Below are 14451 nucleotides of genomic sequence, written 5' to 3'. Positions count from 1 at the left end.
AAAGGCAGCATGATTGGCTACAGCAGTGTTTCCAAACCTCAGTCCTGGGGACACACTGTGGGTGCAGGTTTTTGTTCCAACCAGCTTCTGTTTTTAATTGAACTCCTGGGCTAATTAAGTGATGTGTTATTTCCCAAGTTCTGTGTTTAGGGAACAATATAGAAATTAGAAAAATAAGTTTTTTCAAAAAAAAAAAAAAATATTAAAATGTACCAAGCAGTTATAGAAGTATAATGTATTTTTTTCTTTTTAATAGTATTTTCATCTTGATGTTCATTCAACTTTTCAAAGTGTTCTAATTATTTAATTAATCCATTATTTAATAATTAGTGGGTCTGACTCTAAAGTAGTTGCAGCCTTTGATTGCTCAGTGTTGTTTGCCTGGGTGTCTGATCTGCTCATTTTAAATTGTCATTATTAAGATACAATGAAGGGAATAAAAACTGCACAGAGAAAGGGCAAAGTATAATTAAATCAACAAAAGAGAGTTAAGCATTTAAATCTATAGCAAAAGCAGAAATATTTATAAATGTAAAAATCATGCTGCTATGCTTTTTTGAATGTCAAATAAAAGAAAACAAAATATCAGCTAATTAAATGATCTCCATGTTATCAGGTGTTGTCACTGATTAGGAATGTGGTTGGAATAAAAACCTGCAGCCACAGGGTGTCCCCAGGACCGAGTTTGGGAAACACTGGGTTACTGTATACTACCAATACCATGTTTAAAGCTTTCTGGTTTTTATGTTCTCAAATGCATGCTTCAGACTTCATTGTACTCGGCCTCAGTCTATTACTAGTAACGTTTCCTTCTCTCACAGAAATAGACACACTTTTCTTGACAAATTAATATTCTGCACTTTGTGCTAATTTCTTACAGACATTGGTAACTTGAACGTCTACAAACACAAATGACTGATTGTTGCTATTGTAGTTCAAAATGTTTTACATAGTGTGCAAATATTTGATTACAGTGAGGGTACTTAAAATGAAAGATGGTTGCAGTAAGTCCTTTTAATTTTTTGATATATCCCTATTAATGTTCAAGCTGCAGCATAGTACTTTTTATTTAGTGTAATATCATTACTTTGTGTGACCATCTGCTGTAAATATTTTTATTTTTAAGGCTCATAATGCACATTTGGATGCACAGATATTTGGTGTAGATTGGTATACATAGAAGAGTATATGTAATATCAAGTACAGCAAACTCAATATAGTTAATTGTATGTCCGATGACTTGATAGATGAAATTTTGTGCAATTCCCTTGGCAACAATTAAGGATGTTTTGGCTGCCACTGCCTTATAAGTTTTTAATGTCTTTTTTTCTGTGGTACAATTATACCTAAAGTTGCTGTGAAATAGGACAAGGTTCAGGGTAATAATGATAAAAAATATATGGCAAGACTTTGTCTGGAGCAGAATTTTGGGCACCTCTAAAGGCAGTAGAATTTAAAGGGGTTACCTAGAGCAGGCTGACTGTTATTTATTATCACATTTAATCATAGTACACTAACAGGGGGAAGCATTATCATATTGATTTCTTTGTTCTTAGGGATTGTTTCAGCTCCAATCTCCTAATCTTTTAAAAAACATCCTATTTAAAAGCACTTAGTGCATCATTTAAATGAAAGATGGCAGGATTTCTGTAACATCACAGCCATAAATAAATTAATGTAGAGAAATATGGTAAGAACAGTGCATTTATTTTGAGCTGTTTGTGTACAGCAAGTGTGTAGATGTGTTTTGTACTTTCTGTAATACTGTATGTGTCCTAATGCTTGTAGGTTCATGAAAATGAATTCTGTTGTCTCTATCTTTTTTGTTTTTTATTTTAGAATCATTTGCCATCTTAAAACATTTATGTAATGTGACAGCATTAGGATACTTTTAAGTAGCTGACAATATTATTTTGAGATAAAGTGGACATCATTCAGCATAGTTTCAGGAATACTTTTGTAACACTGTTTTGATAACTGATCGAATCAGTAAATACATTCACTTATAATTAACAGTAATGTCTTACAAGTACCACACAGTGGTTCTGTAATTAGCATTACTGTGTCCTGCATTTTGAGTTCTAGTTCCATGGCTGGTCATTGATCATCTGCACTTTCTCGCAGTCTCTGTGTTGATTTTTCTCCTTCCCTCATCACAATGATAAGCATGTTATGTTGATTTAGGACACCAAACTGGTCCTGTGTGAGTGTAGATGTGTGTATCAATGACAACTGGGAAGTTAACATTCTAAAGGACACTCATTTGAATTATTTAATATGAAGATTTTTGACTTATGTACTGTAGCGTATATCAAAACAAGTGCTTGTTTCTTTACAATGCAATTTCAGTCAAACATCTGAAATGTGATTAATATAGAAAGTGAAAAAGTTTATCTTCCTTCAGAATTACAAGTTTCTTCAAGTAATCATTACTTTAAACTAAATTTGAGTTCTGTAATGTTAAACAACCAATAGGGCTTACTTCTATTGCTAGTAAAATATGGATGGCACAATCAGAAATCAACTACAAGACCATTTGTCTGAAAATTCTATTCTAAATCACAGACATGGGTTTAGGAGAAAGATATCTCTTTAAAAATCTTTATGAATGTTCTGAACAGGCAACTGAGATGGAAGACCAAAGCAAAATATATAATATAATATGATAGACAACTTTTAAAAAGTGTTTAAGAGTCCACTCTGAAGGTTAATTGTGAAGGTAGAAATCATTAGCATGAGAGATAATGTATAATAGTATTTTGTGCTGATTAATTGCCGAGAGAAAAATTTTCCATTGACACACTAGTAAAAGTTTTAAAGCAATAGGAGCAATAGATATAACCTATTTATGTAGCCAAGAAATTGAAGAAAAGCAAATTGAAACATCTAATAAACTCCATAATTGTTCCGAGACTGGTATTTGGGCATCAAGAGTAGAGGCAAAATTTCACTATTCAGTCACTTATGCCCCTGAATTGGATATGTGGGTTTTAAATTGGATGGACGAAGGGATAATTAAGGTTTTTTTTTTCTCTGAATTTTCCAGTTAAAGTGCATTTTTAAAGAGGCTCCTGTCTTTGACAAACTGTTAAGATTATAAGCTTTCTGCAAATATCTCAGTCATTTTTGTAATCAATAACCTTTAATATAGAAAATGGGGGAATTGGACCCTTCTATACACTGATCAGTAAACATGAACGTGCTTCGCACTTGGGGATCAGTACAAATCAATAGTACTGGCTGAATAACAGAACTAAATAATTTACGACTTTATTGATTGTCTGCTAGTTTCAGTCACATTAATCTGTGAAATCATTGTACACTTATTAACCATTTTTACATTGGTTCAGTTTTGTTTCCCCCAAGTGCAGATGCTTTAGGTGAAAATAATTATGTTAGTTTTTCTATAACTTACGCTGATAGTATACTATTGTAATATTATTAGAGAGATGTGATAAAGACAGTCACTGCAGTTAAATTTAGTCTTGAATATTATTGTACAAGGAAAGCTGCTTTTTTTTTAGAAAAGATCAAATAATATATTTTTAATTGCTTTGAAATGTTCTGTACAGTATTGATCCTCAAGTACTGGTTCACTATTTGCTTCATAAGGGTTATTTTATTTTAAAGGTTAAAGCAGCAACTGGAGAAGAAGTCTCTGCAGAAAATCTTGGTGGTGCAGATTTGCACTGCAGGTGTGCATTAATATTTTATGTTAAATTACCTTACTTTATTTACTTTCTGGATAAGTTTCACTTAGAAATAGTTGCAAAATAACTCTATTAACTTTGCTAGAAAAAAAATTTGTGTAGAGAAAAAACCACCTGGTCTAAAAAGGTTTAATACTGTATCTTATCTGTGTCAGTAAGTTATACAATATCCTAACTTCTACTGCAACATATCATAGCCCTCTTCTGTGTTTTGGAATAATAACTGTAAAGATTTACAAGGAAGCATCTGCTGAACAGTGCAACCCAACTGCGAAATGTTTACCATAAAGATTTTTTATTTCTGTATACTTTTTAATTGTATTTGTTTGCTTGTATCTTTTAAAGCTATGTTTCTATCACACAAGGTTTCTAATAATTTGTGTTCATTTGTTATTTGTATTTTTATCAGAATTTGAGTGTAAAATAAGTTTTCATTCAAGCATTATGTCAGAGTATTAAAATATATTATTTTGGAACATTTTATTAATAGGTTCATCTTTTTAAAGTATACTGTAATGCAGGATTAAAGTAACACTTTTTAATCATAGTATAGCATCAAGTCAGTGATACTTCTGGCATATTGATCTGGTCTGTTAAGTAGCAGAGGGGATTCTTAATCAGTTTCAGCGGCTTTGTTGTTAATGAAATTAACAAGAGGTGCACTAGAGGGGCAACAATGACACAACCCCCAAAACAGGAATGGTTTAACAGATGGAGGCCACTGACATTTTTCCCTCCTCATCTTTCTGACTGTTTTTTCACTAGTTTTGAATTTGTCTACGGTCAGTGTCACTACTGGTAGCATGAGGCGATACCTGGACCCTACAGAGGTTGTACAGGTAGTCCAACTTCTCCAGGGTGGCACATCAGTACGTGCCATTGCCAGAAGGTTTGCTGTGTCTCCCAGCACAATCTCAAGGGTATAGATGAGATTCCAGGGGACAGGCAGTTACTCTAGGATAGGGGTCCCCAACTGCGGTCCTGGAGGGCCCCAGTGGCTGCAGGTTTTCATTCTAACCCTTTTTCTTAATTAGTGACCTGTTTTTGCTCATAATTAACTTCTTTTGAATTCATTTTAATCAACTTGCTTTTGAAGAATTAGACCCCTTAATTGTTTCTTTATCCTTAATTAGTTGCCAAACAATGAGATACAAAATGAGCCAAAACATGACCAACAAAGTGTGTCCATCATACAATATCTGAAAATAAATAAATATGAAGGTCTCAAGGATGTTGATCTGCTCAGGTCCCCAAAACATTTTAATAGTGCTCTTAGAAAAAAGAAAATCAACAATTTCAGAAATGTATGCCTTTGCATAATGAGAGCAGCAACAAGCCATGGAATTAAAAAACGGGTTTAATTAATGACAAGAATCCGCACCTAATTAAGCAACTGGTTGGCGTGAAATTGGTTGGTGTTTGAGGCTCTGACTTAGTTGGTCTTAGTTGGCTCACTCACTTCACATTTCATTTCTATTTAAGGAAAGAAATGAAGCAATTCAGAGGAACAATGAAGAAATTCAGGGGGAAAAAATCTTAAAAAAACAAAAAACAAGTCAATTGAAATTGATTCAAAAGAAGTTAATTAGCAGCAAAAACAGTGCACTAATTAAGAAAAGGGTTAGAATGAAAACCTGCAGCCACTGGGGCCCTCCAGGACTGGAGTTGGGGACCCCTGCTCAAGGAGAGCTGGACAGGGCCGTAGAAGGTCGTTAACCCATCAGAAGGACGAGCATCTGCTCCTTTGGGGAAGGAGGAACAGGATGAGCACTGCCAGAGCCCTACAAAATGACCTCCAGCAGGCCACTGGTATGAATGTTTCTGACCAAAAAATCAGAAACAGACTTTATGAGGGTGGCCTGAGGTGGCCAGGTCCTCTAATGGACCCTGTGCTTACTGCCCGGGAGTTCGATTGGCATTTGCCATAAAATACCAGAATTGGTAGGTTCACCACTGGCACCCTCTGTTTTTCACAGATGAGAGCACATGTGACAGACGTGAAGGGGTCCGGAGAAGCCGTAGAGGAGAACATTATGCTGCCTATAACATCGTTCAGCATGACCGGTTTGGTGGTGGGTCAGTGATGGTCTGGGGAGGCATATCCATGGAGGGATGCACAGACTGCTACAGGCTAGACAATGGCGCCTTGACTGCCATTTGGTATCGGGATGAAATCCTTGAACCCGTTGTCAGACCCTATGCTGGTGCAGTAGGTCCTGGGTTCCTCCTGGTGCACGACAATGGCCAGCCTCGTGTGGCGAGTGTGTGCAGGCAGTTTCTTGAGGATGAAGGAGTTGATAACATTGATTGGCCCCCATGCTCACCCGACCTAAATCCAGTAGAACACCTCTAGGACGTTATGTTTCGGTCCATCCGACACCAACAGGTTGCACCTCAGACTGTCCAGGAGCTCAGTGATGCCCTGGTTCAGATCTGGGAGGAGATCCCCCAGGACACCACCTGTCCTCTCATTAGGAGCATGCCCTGATGATGTCAGACATGCATACAAGCATGTGGGGGCCATACAAACTGCTGAGTACGCTTTGGAGTTGCTATAATGAAATTTTGGCAAAATGGACTAGTCTGCTGCATTAATTTTTCACTTTGATTTTCAGAGTACCTTTGAATTCAGCCATCTGTAGGTTGATAATTTTCTTTTCCATTAAATGGTGTGGCATCCTTTCATTCCTAACTCATTACCATCCATAACAGTATAGATATCCAGCATGCTTATTCTTCCTATTGAGATCTGATGTGTTTTCAAAGTGTTCCTTTAATTTTGTTGACCTGTTTATAGGTCTGAATCACAATCTGATTATTTTGGATAGCTTGTGGTTGGACTGCCTGTCGGCAAACATCTGAAACTTTGTCTCAGTTGTGAGAAGCAGATCATAGATACAGTATGTTATACAGTACCTGGAAAATAATACAAAGAGTACATGACATGTGTTTTGCCCTAATTGTGGCTCGTCACGTGTACGCACCTTAGCTACCCTTATAGGGAATGAACCTTGGACATCAGGTTAGTTATATAGTTAATATTTCCAGCAGAACACAGGCACTGGATTAAAAGTAAATCACAGAATTACTTATGATAATTGATAGATCCAATCAAATTTAAACAGTAATATGCTCTTTTAGTTTACCAGGCCAGTCACAATATTAAAGAGGGGGAACAATAACTGAATGAGTGAAGTCAATAGCAAGATTATGAAAGTGAACTAATTCAGTCTTTTATCTATCATTTCAAAACATTTTGCACAATGAGTGGTATTTCAGTTAAAAGTATTAACTTTTTTTGTTGAGTAAACACTTTCATATTGTATTCTACAGAAAAGCTTTGTGATAAAATAATAACTGTATTAGTAATGCTGTGTATTTCTTGTCAATTGACATTTTCTGACATTGTTTGCCTAAGCTTAAATTACGTTCTAGTGAACTATTGAAGTTCTAGAAATATTAAAAGTATTATTTAATGTATTATCTTATTCACAGGAGGTCTGGTGTCACAGATCATTACGCTATAGATGACAATCATGCTCTTCATTTAGCCAGAAAAATTGTGAGGAACCTGAATTATGTGAAGAAAGTTAATGTAAGTATGTTGTTGAAGCTGTTGGTGAGAAAATTAAAAATATTATTTGCTTTAATAATTGCACTTCTGTATAGCTGTACACATTTGAGTCAGTTGGCACAAATTGCATTTGAATGTTTTAAAGTTGAAGTTGATTTACTTGCTATATATTACAACACATAATCAGAAAATGTAGTATGATGCTTTTGGCAGTATTTATCTATGTAGTACTTAACAGTGTTGGTTCTTTTGTTAGGTTATCACAGTAAGTCATTTCATTCCTAAGGCTATTGTAGTCACAATAGCATAAAACTCTTTCCTAGGGTTTTAATTTGTTTTTAAAGGGATTCCTCAATTCTGCTACATTTTCTAGCACTTTTATTTACTTTACGTGAATTTTAAAGTTGCGTTTCAAGTTGCCTAATTTTGAACTACCTCACTCTTAATAAAATATTTGCTATAGGGTAAATCGAGTAAGAAGTGCCGGCATCAGTTCTACTGGCTTGCACTTCTTTGTTTCCATTTCAAAAAGTGAACAGGCTGACTTTGCTTTAGTTTTCTTTGCTTTGAGTTCTACTTTTTCAGTGTGTATTTATGTATTTATTTGTTTATATAGATACTATTTCTGTACAGTTTTTCCCTCTTTCTCCCTCTGCTGATTTAATTTCCATTTTCCCAAGGCTGGCCAGTTGCTCCCCTAAGAAAGTGTATTTCCAATTTTCAATCTCTCTCAGTCACTTTTATTATGACACACAAGACAAGAGGGAATGGAGACATTATTCTAGCCCCAGGGTAATATAAATGTATAACTTAGCTGTAAAGTATAATGTAGCGGATCTCTTTACCTCAATCATACATTGCTTTGTGATATGTATTATGTTCTTTATTTAACACACATGCCTTAAAAAAAATAAAATAAAGATATTTTGACCAAATAGAATATATCTAGCTTTAAGTGGTTAAAGGTATGCAGAAAAATGGGAAAATCTACTATGTACTGCATTTATATTGCACTGAAGCAAATCTTTTAAGTTACTACTACACCCTTTGCAGAGTGCTATAAAATACTTAGCCATCCCCTAGTACTTTTCAGAGCATAATCATCTGTTAGCATCTATCAGTCTTTCTGTTGGGACTAGTAGGGGGTGTAACAGCACCCCAGGTGCAAACACAAGTCCTGGGTTCAAATAAAAAGTTTATTATAATGAATTACTTCAGTAACAGGCTTTTTTGTAATAATAAACAAAAGCACAACTCTTTTCTTTTCTCTTTTCCTTCTCCTTCCACTCCACCAGACTAGCTTTGTCTGTCTTCCACCCAACTCCAACTTGCCTGGATGAGGCAGGGTGACTCCTGGAAGTTTACAACTTTATAGGGTGGAGAAAGACAAACTTTAAGACAGACAAAGGGTTTTTAATTAATCAACTGAAGTTGGGACACCTGTGCAAATTATCTGCTTCAACTTGCAAGGCTTAATTTACTTCACCATGTTTCCCTGAAAATAGGACCTACTCTGAAAATAAGCCCTAGTATGATTTTCAGGCTGCTCTGTAATATAAGCCCTACCCCAAAAATAAGCCCTAGTCAAGATCGTCAGCTGAAAAGTAAGGCCAGGTTTATACTTCACGCGATGCGATGCGTGTGCCCAAAACATCCATTAAATTCCGAGGATACCTTGCCACAATATCTCTGAAAAGGATGTTTAATGATTACATCCATCAATTCGGGGATGCGCCCATACCAGCATTATCGGCGCAAGACAGAAACAAAATCTCTGGAAGGACATCAGCTCATCGTAAGGTGAACACAAGCACACACATACACTGGCGTCATTGTAGCTTCACCGAATCCCCAAACCTTCATGACTTTGGATGGAAAACTGAGCACACTGTGGAAACGCACTAGGAAAACATGCAAACTCCAGGGAGGAATCACAAGGAATGTGACTCACTGCTTGACAGCAGCTCTACCACCGTGCCACCCCATATGTGTAACTTTTAGCAGTAATCATTATTTAAACAAAGTTAACAATTTATCTGTAAAATGTAACATACATATTTTTAATGCATTTCATCATGAAAGTGATATCATGTATAAATCTAACAATTATAAATGTGCAGAGAGCTGGAATATTGTAAATTTAATGTGTTCTGTGTGGTTGTTCTGCTGTCAAGTCAGGAGGAAGCTCCAGAAGTGCGTAGCGATTTAACAACTGGGTCATTTTTTTCTTTTTCTTTCTTTTTTTTTATTTTTATTGATTTTATTGTAATCATTCCATACAAATAGATCAATTTTTACAAAAAATAGGATTGAAAACAAATCAACTCCCACCCCTAAGAAAGAGAGCATGGCCAACGGAGTAAAATTTAAAGGTAGTAAAAATAAATAAATTGAAGAGTTTAATAAGTGGATAAAGATAAATGGAGAAGAAAAAGAAATGGGAAGAGAATCTGCTTCCTCTGTGCTTTAAGAGCTTACTCTAAAATATTATTGATTAGATCCTGCCAGGTTTTGAAAAAGTTCTTCACAAATCTTCGAAGTGAGAATTAGATTTTTTTCCAATTTCAAATAATATAAAACATAAGTTACCCACTGACTTAAAAGAGGAGAGTTAGGATTCTTCCAGTTTAGCAAAATAATTCTATGTGCCAATAGTGTAGTAAAGGCAATCACAGTTTGCTTGTCCTACTTTACTTTAAGCCCATCTGGAAGAACAGCAAACACAGATGTCAATGGGTTAGGAGGGATTGTGACACCAAGGCTGTCTGAAGGGCACTTAAGAATTTTTGTCCAGAATGAAAAACGTGACCCAGTGAGGCTGGAACTTGCTTGCAGCGTTTGCAGGTTGAATCTTGACCTGGAAACATTTTGGACAGTTTTAAGTGAGACAGATCTGCTCGATATATAATTTTGAGTTGAATAATTGTATGCTTTGCACATATGTGTGATATCATCTACTGTTAAATTCTGCTCCGTACTTCGAAAATTTTTTTTTATATACTTTATTGAGGATTTGTTCTGTTCTGTGTATTGTATTGTATTGTATTGACCCCCTTCTTTTTGACACCCACAGCACTCCCAACCTACCTGGAAAGGGGTCTCTCTTTGAACTGCCTTTCCCAAAGTTTCTTCCATTTTTTCCCTACAATGTTTTTTTTTGTGAGTTTTTCCTTGTCTTCTTAGAAAGTCAAGGCTGGGGTGCTGTCAAGATGCAGGGCCTGTTAAAGCCCATTGCGGCACTTCTTGTATGATTTTGGGCTATACAAAAATAAAATAGATTGTATTGTATTATATATGGGTCGGTTTTAAGATGGCGTTTACGATGGTCTGCTTTAATGATAAAGTAAATTACAAGGTTAAAGCCAAAATTTCCACTTTAATCACAAAATAGACATTTTTATTATGTCCTTATGTTTTTTTTCTCTTTGGGTCAATTACGCAACTGTACATTTTGATGGTATTGTAAAGGTGCAAAAAAAAAAAAAGACGGCACAGAAGATGGTATGTGAGACATTTAAAATGTATCGTGTCATTACTTTGGGGAATATGCAACGCTTGAATATCAAAGCACCATGAATGCATTTGTATATTGGCATTTTGCTTCACCATATCGAACCATTCATCAAATATCAAAGTGCACACATCGACCCTGGAGGATCCTAAAAGCGGCTGGAATAGCAAGAAATTCAGACTGAAATTCAGGGATTGAACGTGGAGAGTTATGACGATATTCCAGAAGAAGATAACATGACTGTATTTAGATAAATGTATATTGTTGTACAGTAATTGCTGCAGAACATCGGTAGGTTGTAACCTATTAGTTGTTCCCAGTAAAAGGCCCATTTATAATATTCTGAATTTTTTATTTATTTATTTATTTTTTTTAAGTTTTTGCTGATCTGAATTGTAAAATTAAACCTCTGGCAGGTTACTGCTTGCCTTTTCACCATTCTGGACCATTCATTGCATTTCACCTGATTACATTTGAAGAAAAACTAAGGTGTTCTAAAACTTTTGACCGGTAATAAATATATAAAGTTTTTTTTATTTTTTAAATAACTGAATAACTTTTTTATTTTACCACAACAGTAGCCAGTTGCATGGAATTTCACTTGGTTTGTTAATAAAACATTAATACAACCTAAAAAAGAGGAACAACGCCACTCGTCATTCCACAGAAGCTCATAAGCGACCACTTTAACATGGTCACTTAGCTATTGATCAAATTGGTGCTGGAAGCTCTGATTAAGATGTCAATTTATTTCACAGCTTGTTTTTTAGCCATGTTCAAAGTTTTTTTTTCTCCAAGTCTTTTTAGACCTATGCTCTTTACCAGATAGAAAGAGAGGTGGTAAATGATAGTTGGGATTCTGCAAGACATATAAGATCTCAATTAATTTATGTTGTGCTTTGGAAGATTATAATAAATGAATAACGGATAGATAGCATAGTGTGGTTTTAGGGATAGTGCAAGTCACATTCTCTACCTGCCAATTTTATTATTAGGTTATCATTGTAGACCTGTAGAAAAACATTTCTGCTTCCTGTGATACTCCCAACCTTTTAGAAATGTATCTTAATAACCCTTAAGGATCTAGTGACGTCCTACATCAGAGTGCTGGAATCTATGGTGCCCAGGAACTGGAAATTCTCAAGCACCTGTACAGTTTGGCCATTGATGTATAGTTTTGAGTCCATCGGCAATTTTGCTTTTAGTTTCAAATTATATACAGTGCATCTGGAAAGTATTCACAGCGCATCACTTTTTCCACATTTTGTTATGTTACAGCCTTATTCCAAAATTGATTTTTTCCCAGAATTCTACACACAACGCCCCATAATAACAATGTGAAAAAAGTTTACTTGAGGTTTTTGCAAATTTATTAAAAATAAAAAAATTGAGAAAGCACATGTACATAAGTATTCACAACCTTTGCCATGCAGCTCAAAACTGAGCTCAGGTGTATCCTGTTTCCCCTGATCATCCTTGAGATGTTTCTGCAGCTTAATTGGAGTCCACCTGTGCTTAATTCAGTTGATTGGACATGATTTGGAAAGGCACACACTTGTCTATATAAGGTTCCACAGTTGACAGTTCATGTCAGAGCACAAACCAAGCATGAAGTGAAAGGAATTGTCTGTAGACCTCCGAGACAGGATTGTCTCGAGGCGCAAATCTGGGGAGGTTACAGAAAAATTTCTGCTGCTTTGAAGGTCCCAATGAGCACAGTGGCCTCCATCATCCATAAGTGGAAGAAGTTCGAAACCACCAGAACTCTTCCTAGAGCTGGCTGGCCATCTAAACTGAGCGATCGGGGGAGAAAGGCTTTAGTCAGGGAGGTGACCAAGAACCCGATGGTCACTCTGTCAGAGCTCCAGAGGTACTCTGTGGAGAGAGGAGAACCTTTCAGAAGGACAACCGTTTCTGCAGCAATCCACCAATGAGGCCTGTATGGTAGAGTGGCCAGACGGAAGCCATTCCTTAGTAAAAGGCACATGGCAGCCCGCCTGGAGTTTGCCAAAAAGGCACCTGAAGGACTCTCAAACCATGAGAAACAAAATTCTCTGGTCTGACGAGACAAAGATTGAACTCTTTGGTGTGAATGCCAGGTGTCACGTTTGGAGGAAACCAGGCACTGCTCATCACCAGGTCAATACCATCCCTAAAGTGAAGCATTGTGGTGGCAGCATCATGCTGTGGGGATGTTTTTCAGTGGCAGGAACTGGGAGACTAGTCAGGATAAAGGGAAAGATGACTGCAGCAATGTACAGAGATATCCCGGATGAAAACCTGCTCCAGAGCGCTCTTGACCTCAGACTGGTGCGTCAGTTCATCTTTCAGCAGGACAATGACCCTAAGCACACAGCCAAAATATCAAAGGAGTGGCTTCAGGACAACTCTGTGAATGTCCTTGAGTGGCCCAGCCAGAGCCCAGACTTGAATCCGATTGAACATCTCTGGAGAGATCTTAAAATGGCTGTGCACCAACGCTTCCCATCTAACCTGATGGAGCTTGAGAGGTGCTGCAAAGGGGAATGGGCGAAACTGGCCAAGGATAGGTGTGCCAAGCTTGTGGCATCATATTCAAAAAGACTTGAGGCTGTAATTGCTGCCAAAGGTGAATCGACAAAGTATTGAGCAAAGGCTGTGAATACTTGTGTACATGTGATTTCTCAGTTCTTTTATTTTTAATAAATTTGCAAAAACCTCAAGTAAACTTTTTTCACGTTGTCATTATGGGGTGTTGTGTGTAGAATTCTGAGGAAAAAAATGAATTTAATCCATTTTGGAATAAGGCTGTAACATAACTAAATGTGGATAAAGTGATGCGCTGCGAATTCTTCCTGGATGCACTATAGGCTGTACCATTTGACCAGATAGTTTACTTCAATCATGTACAAGGACTCAGCATATTTTGAAATTAACCCTACAGTAGTGGTGTCAACCATGAAATTAAGTATTCTTAAGAGTATTTATGTGTGAAATGTGTTCATGCAAAACAAATAAAGTAGCAGTGATAACATACAACCCTGCAGGGCATCCATACACAATTTATGAGTCTTAAGAGATATGTTACTTCAGCTTTACCACTGTCTTGCTGTCAAAAAAGAAAATCCAATAGCTAATAACAAAAGGTCTGAGTTATACAAATGCCTTTGTTGAAAAATATCATGGTGCTCCAGGGAGGAAGATCTGTTTGTTCTTTATGCAAAATGGTATTGGTCAAAAGGCACATTAGACAGGAATCTGAGAATAACTCACTCACACACTTCCATTACTTTAAATAAATTGAAAATTGATTTTCTTAATCCTGCAGCTTCTTTCGTTTATGTCCATTTTTAGTGCCCTTTTTACTTATTACATTTTTCAGAACTTGAATGATTTAATGTTGCATATTGTTTTTAGCTATTAATAATGAAACTATTATATTTATGTGTTAATGAAGACTGTTCTTAGTCATATGGAGTGTTTTTTAAATATGCCAATGCTTCATCTTTTTCCCTTTTGTGCACAGGTTGCCGTAGAGCAGCCAGAGGAACCTCTGTTCCCAGCAGATGAAATATATGGCATTGTTGGAGATAATTTAAAACGGAATTTTGACATAAGAGAGGTATTTATGGGAATGCAGTGTATTTATATACTCTTGCTATAGTATGTATTATGTT

General features: G+C 36.3%; 1 protein-coding gene across 2 annotated transcripts in view; it reads left to right on the top strand.

Annotated features, from left to right (window-relative positions):
- The window catches only part of mccc2 (methylcrotonoyl-CoA carboxylase 2 (beta)), a 71713-nt gene that overhangs the window by 28333 nt on the left and 28929 nt on the right, over positions 1 to 14451 (top strand). For both annotated transcript variants that reach the window (XR_005634298.1, XM_039758472.1), the window contains exons 8-10: positions 3631 to 3695; positions 7206 to 7305; positions 14301 to 14396. Coding sequence is in view for 1 of the 2 variants with exons in the window: in XM_039758472.1 (XP_039614406.1) it covers positions 3631 to 3695; positions 7206 to 7305; positions 14301 to 14396 (261 nt within the window). In the remaining variant the exon portion in view is untranslated. The remainder of the gene's footprint in view (positions 1 to 3630; positions 3696 to 7205; positions 7306 to 14300; positions 14397 to 14451) is intronic.

This window comes from Polypterus senegalus, chromosome 7 (genome assembly GCF_016835505.1).
Source record: "Polypterus senegalus isolate Bchr_013 chromosome 7, ASM1683550v1, whole genome shotgun sequence".
Taxonomy (NCBI): Eukaryota; Metazoa; Chordata; class Cladistia; order Polypteriformes; family Polypteridae; genus Polypterus; species Polypterus senegalus.
Note: the sequence above shows the minus strand (reverse complement) of the source record. Positions and strands in the feature narration are given on the sequence as shown.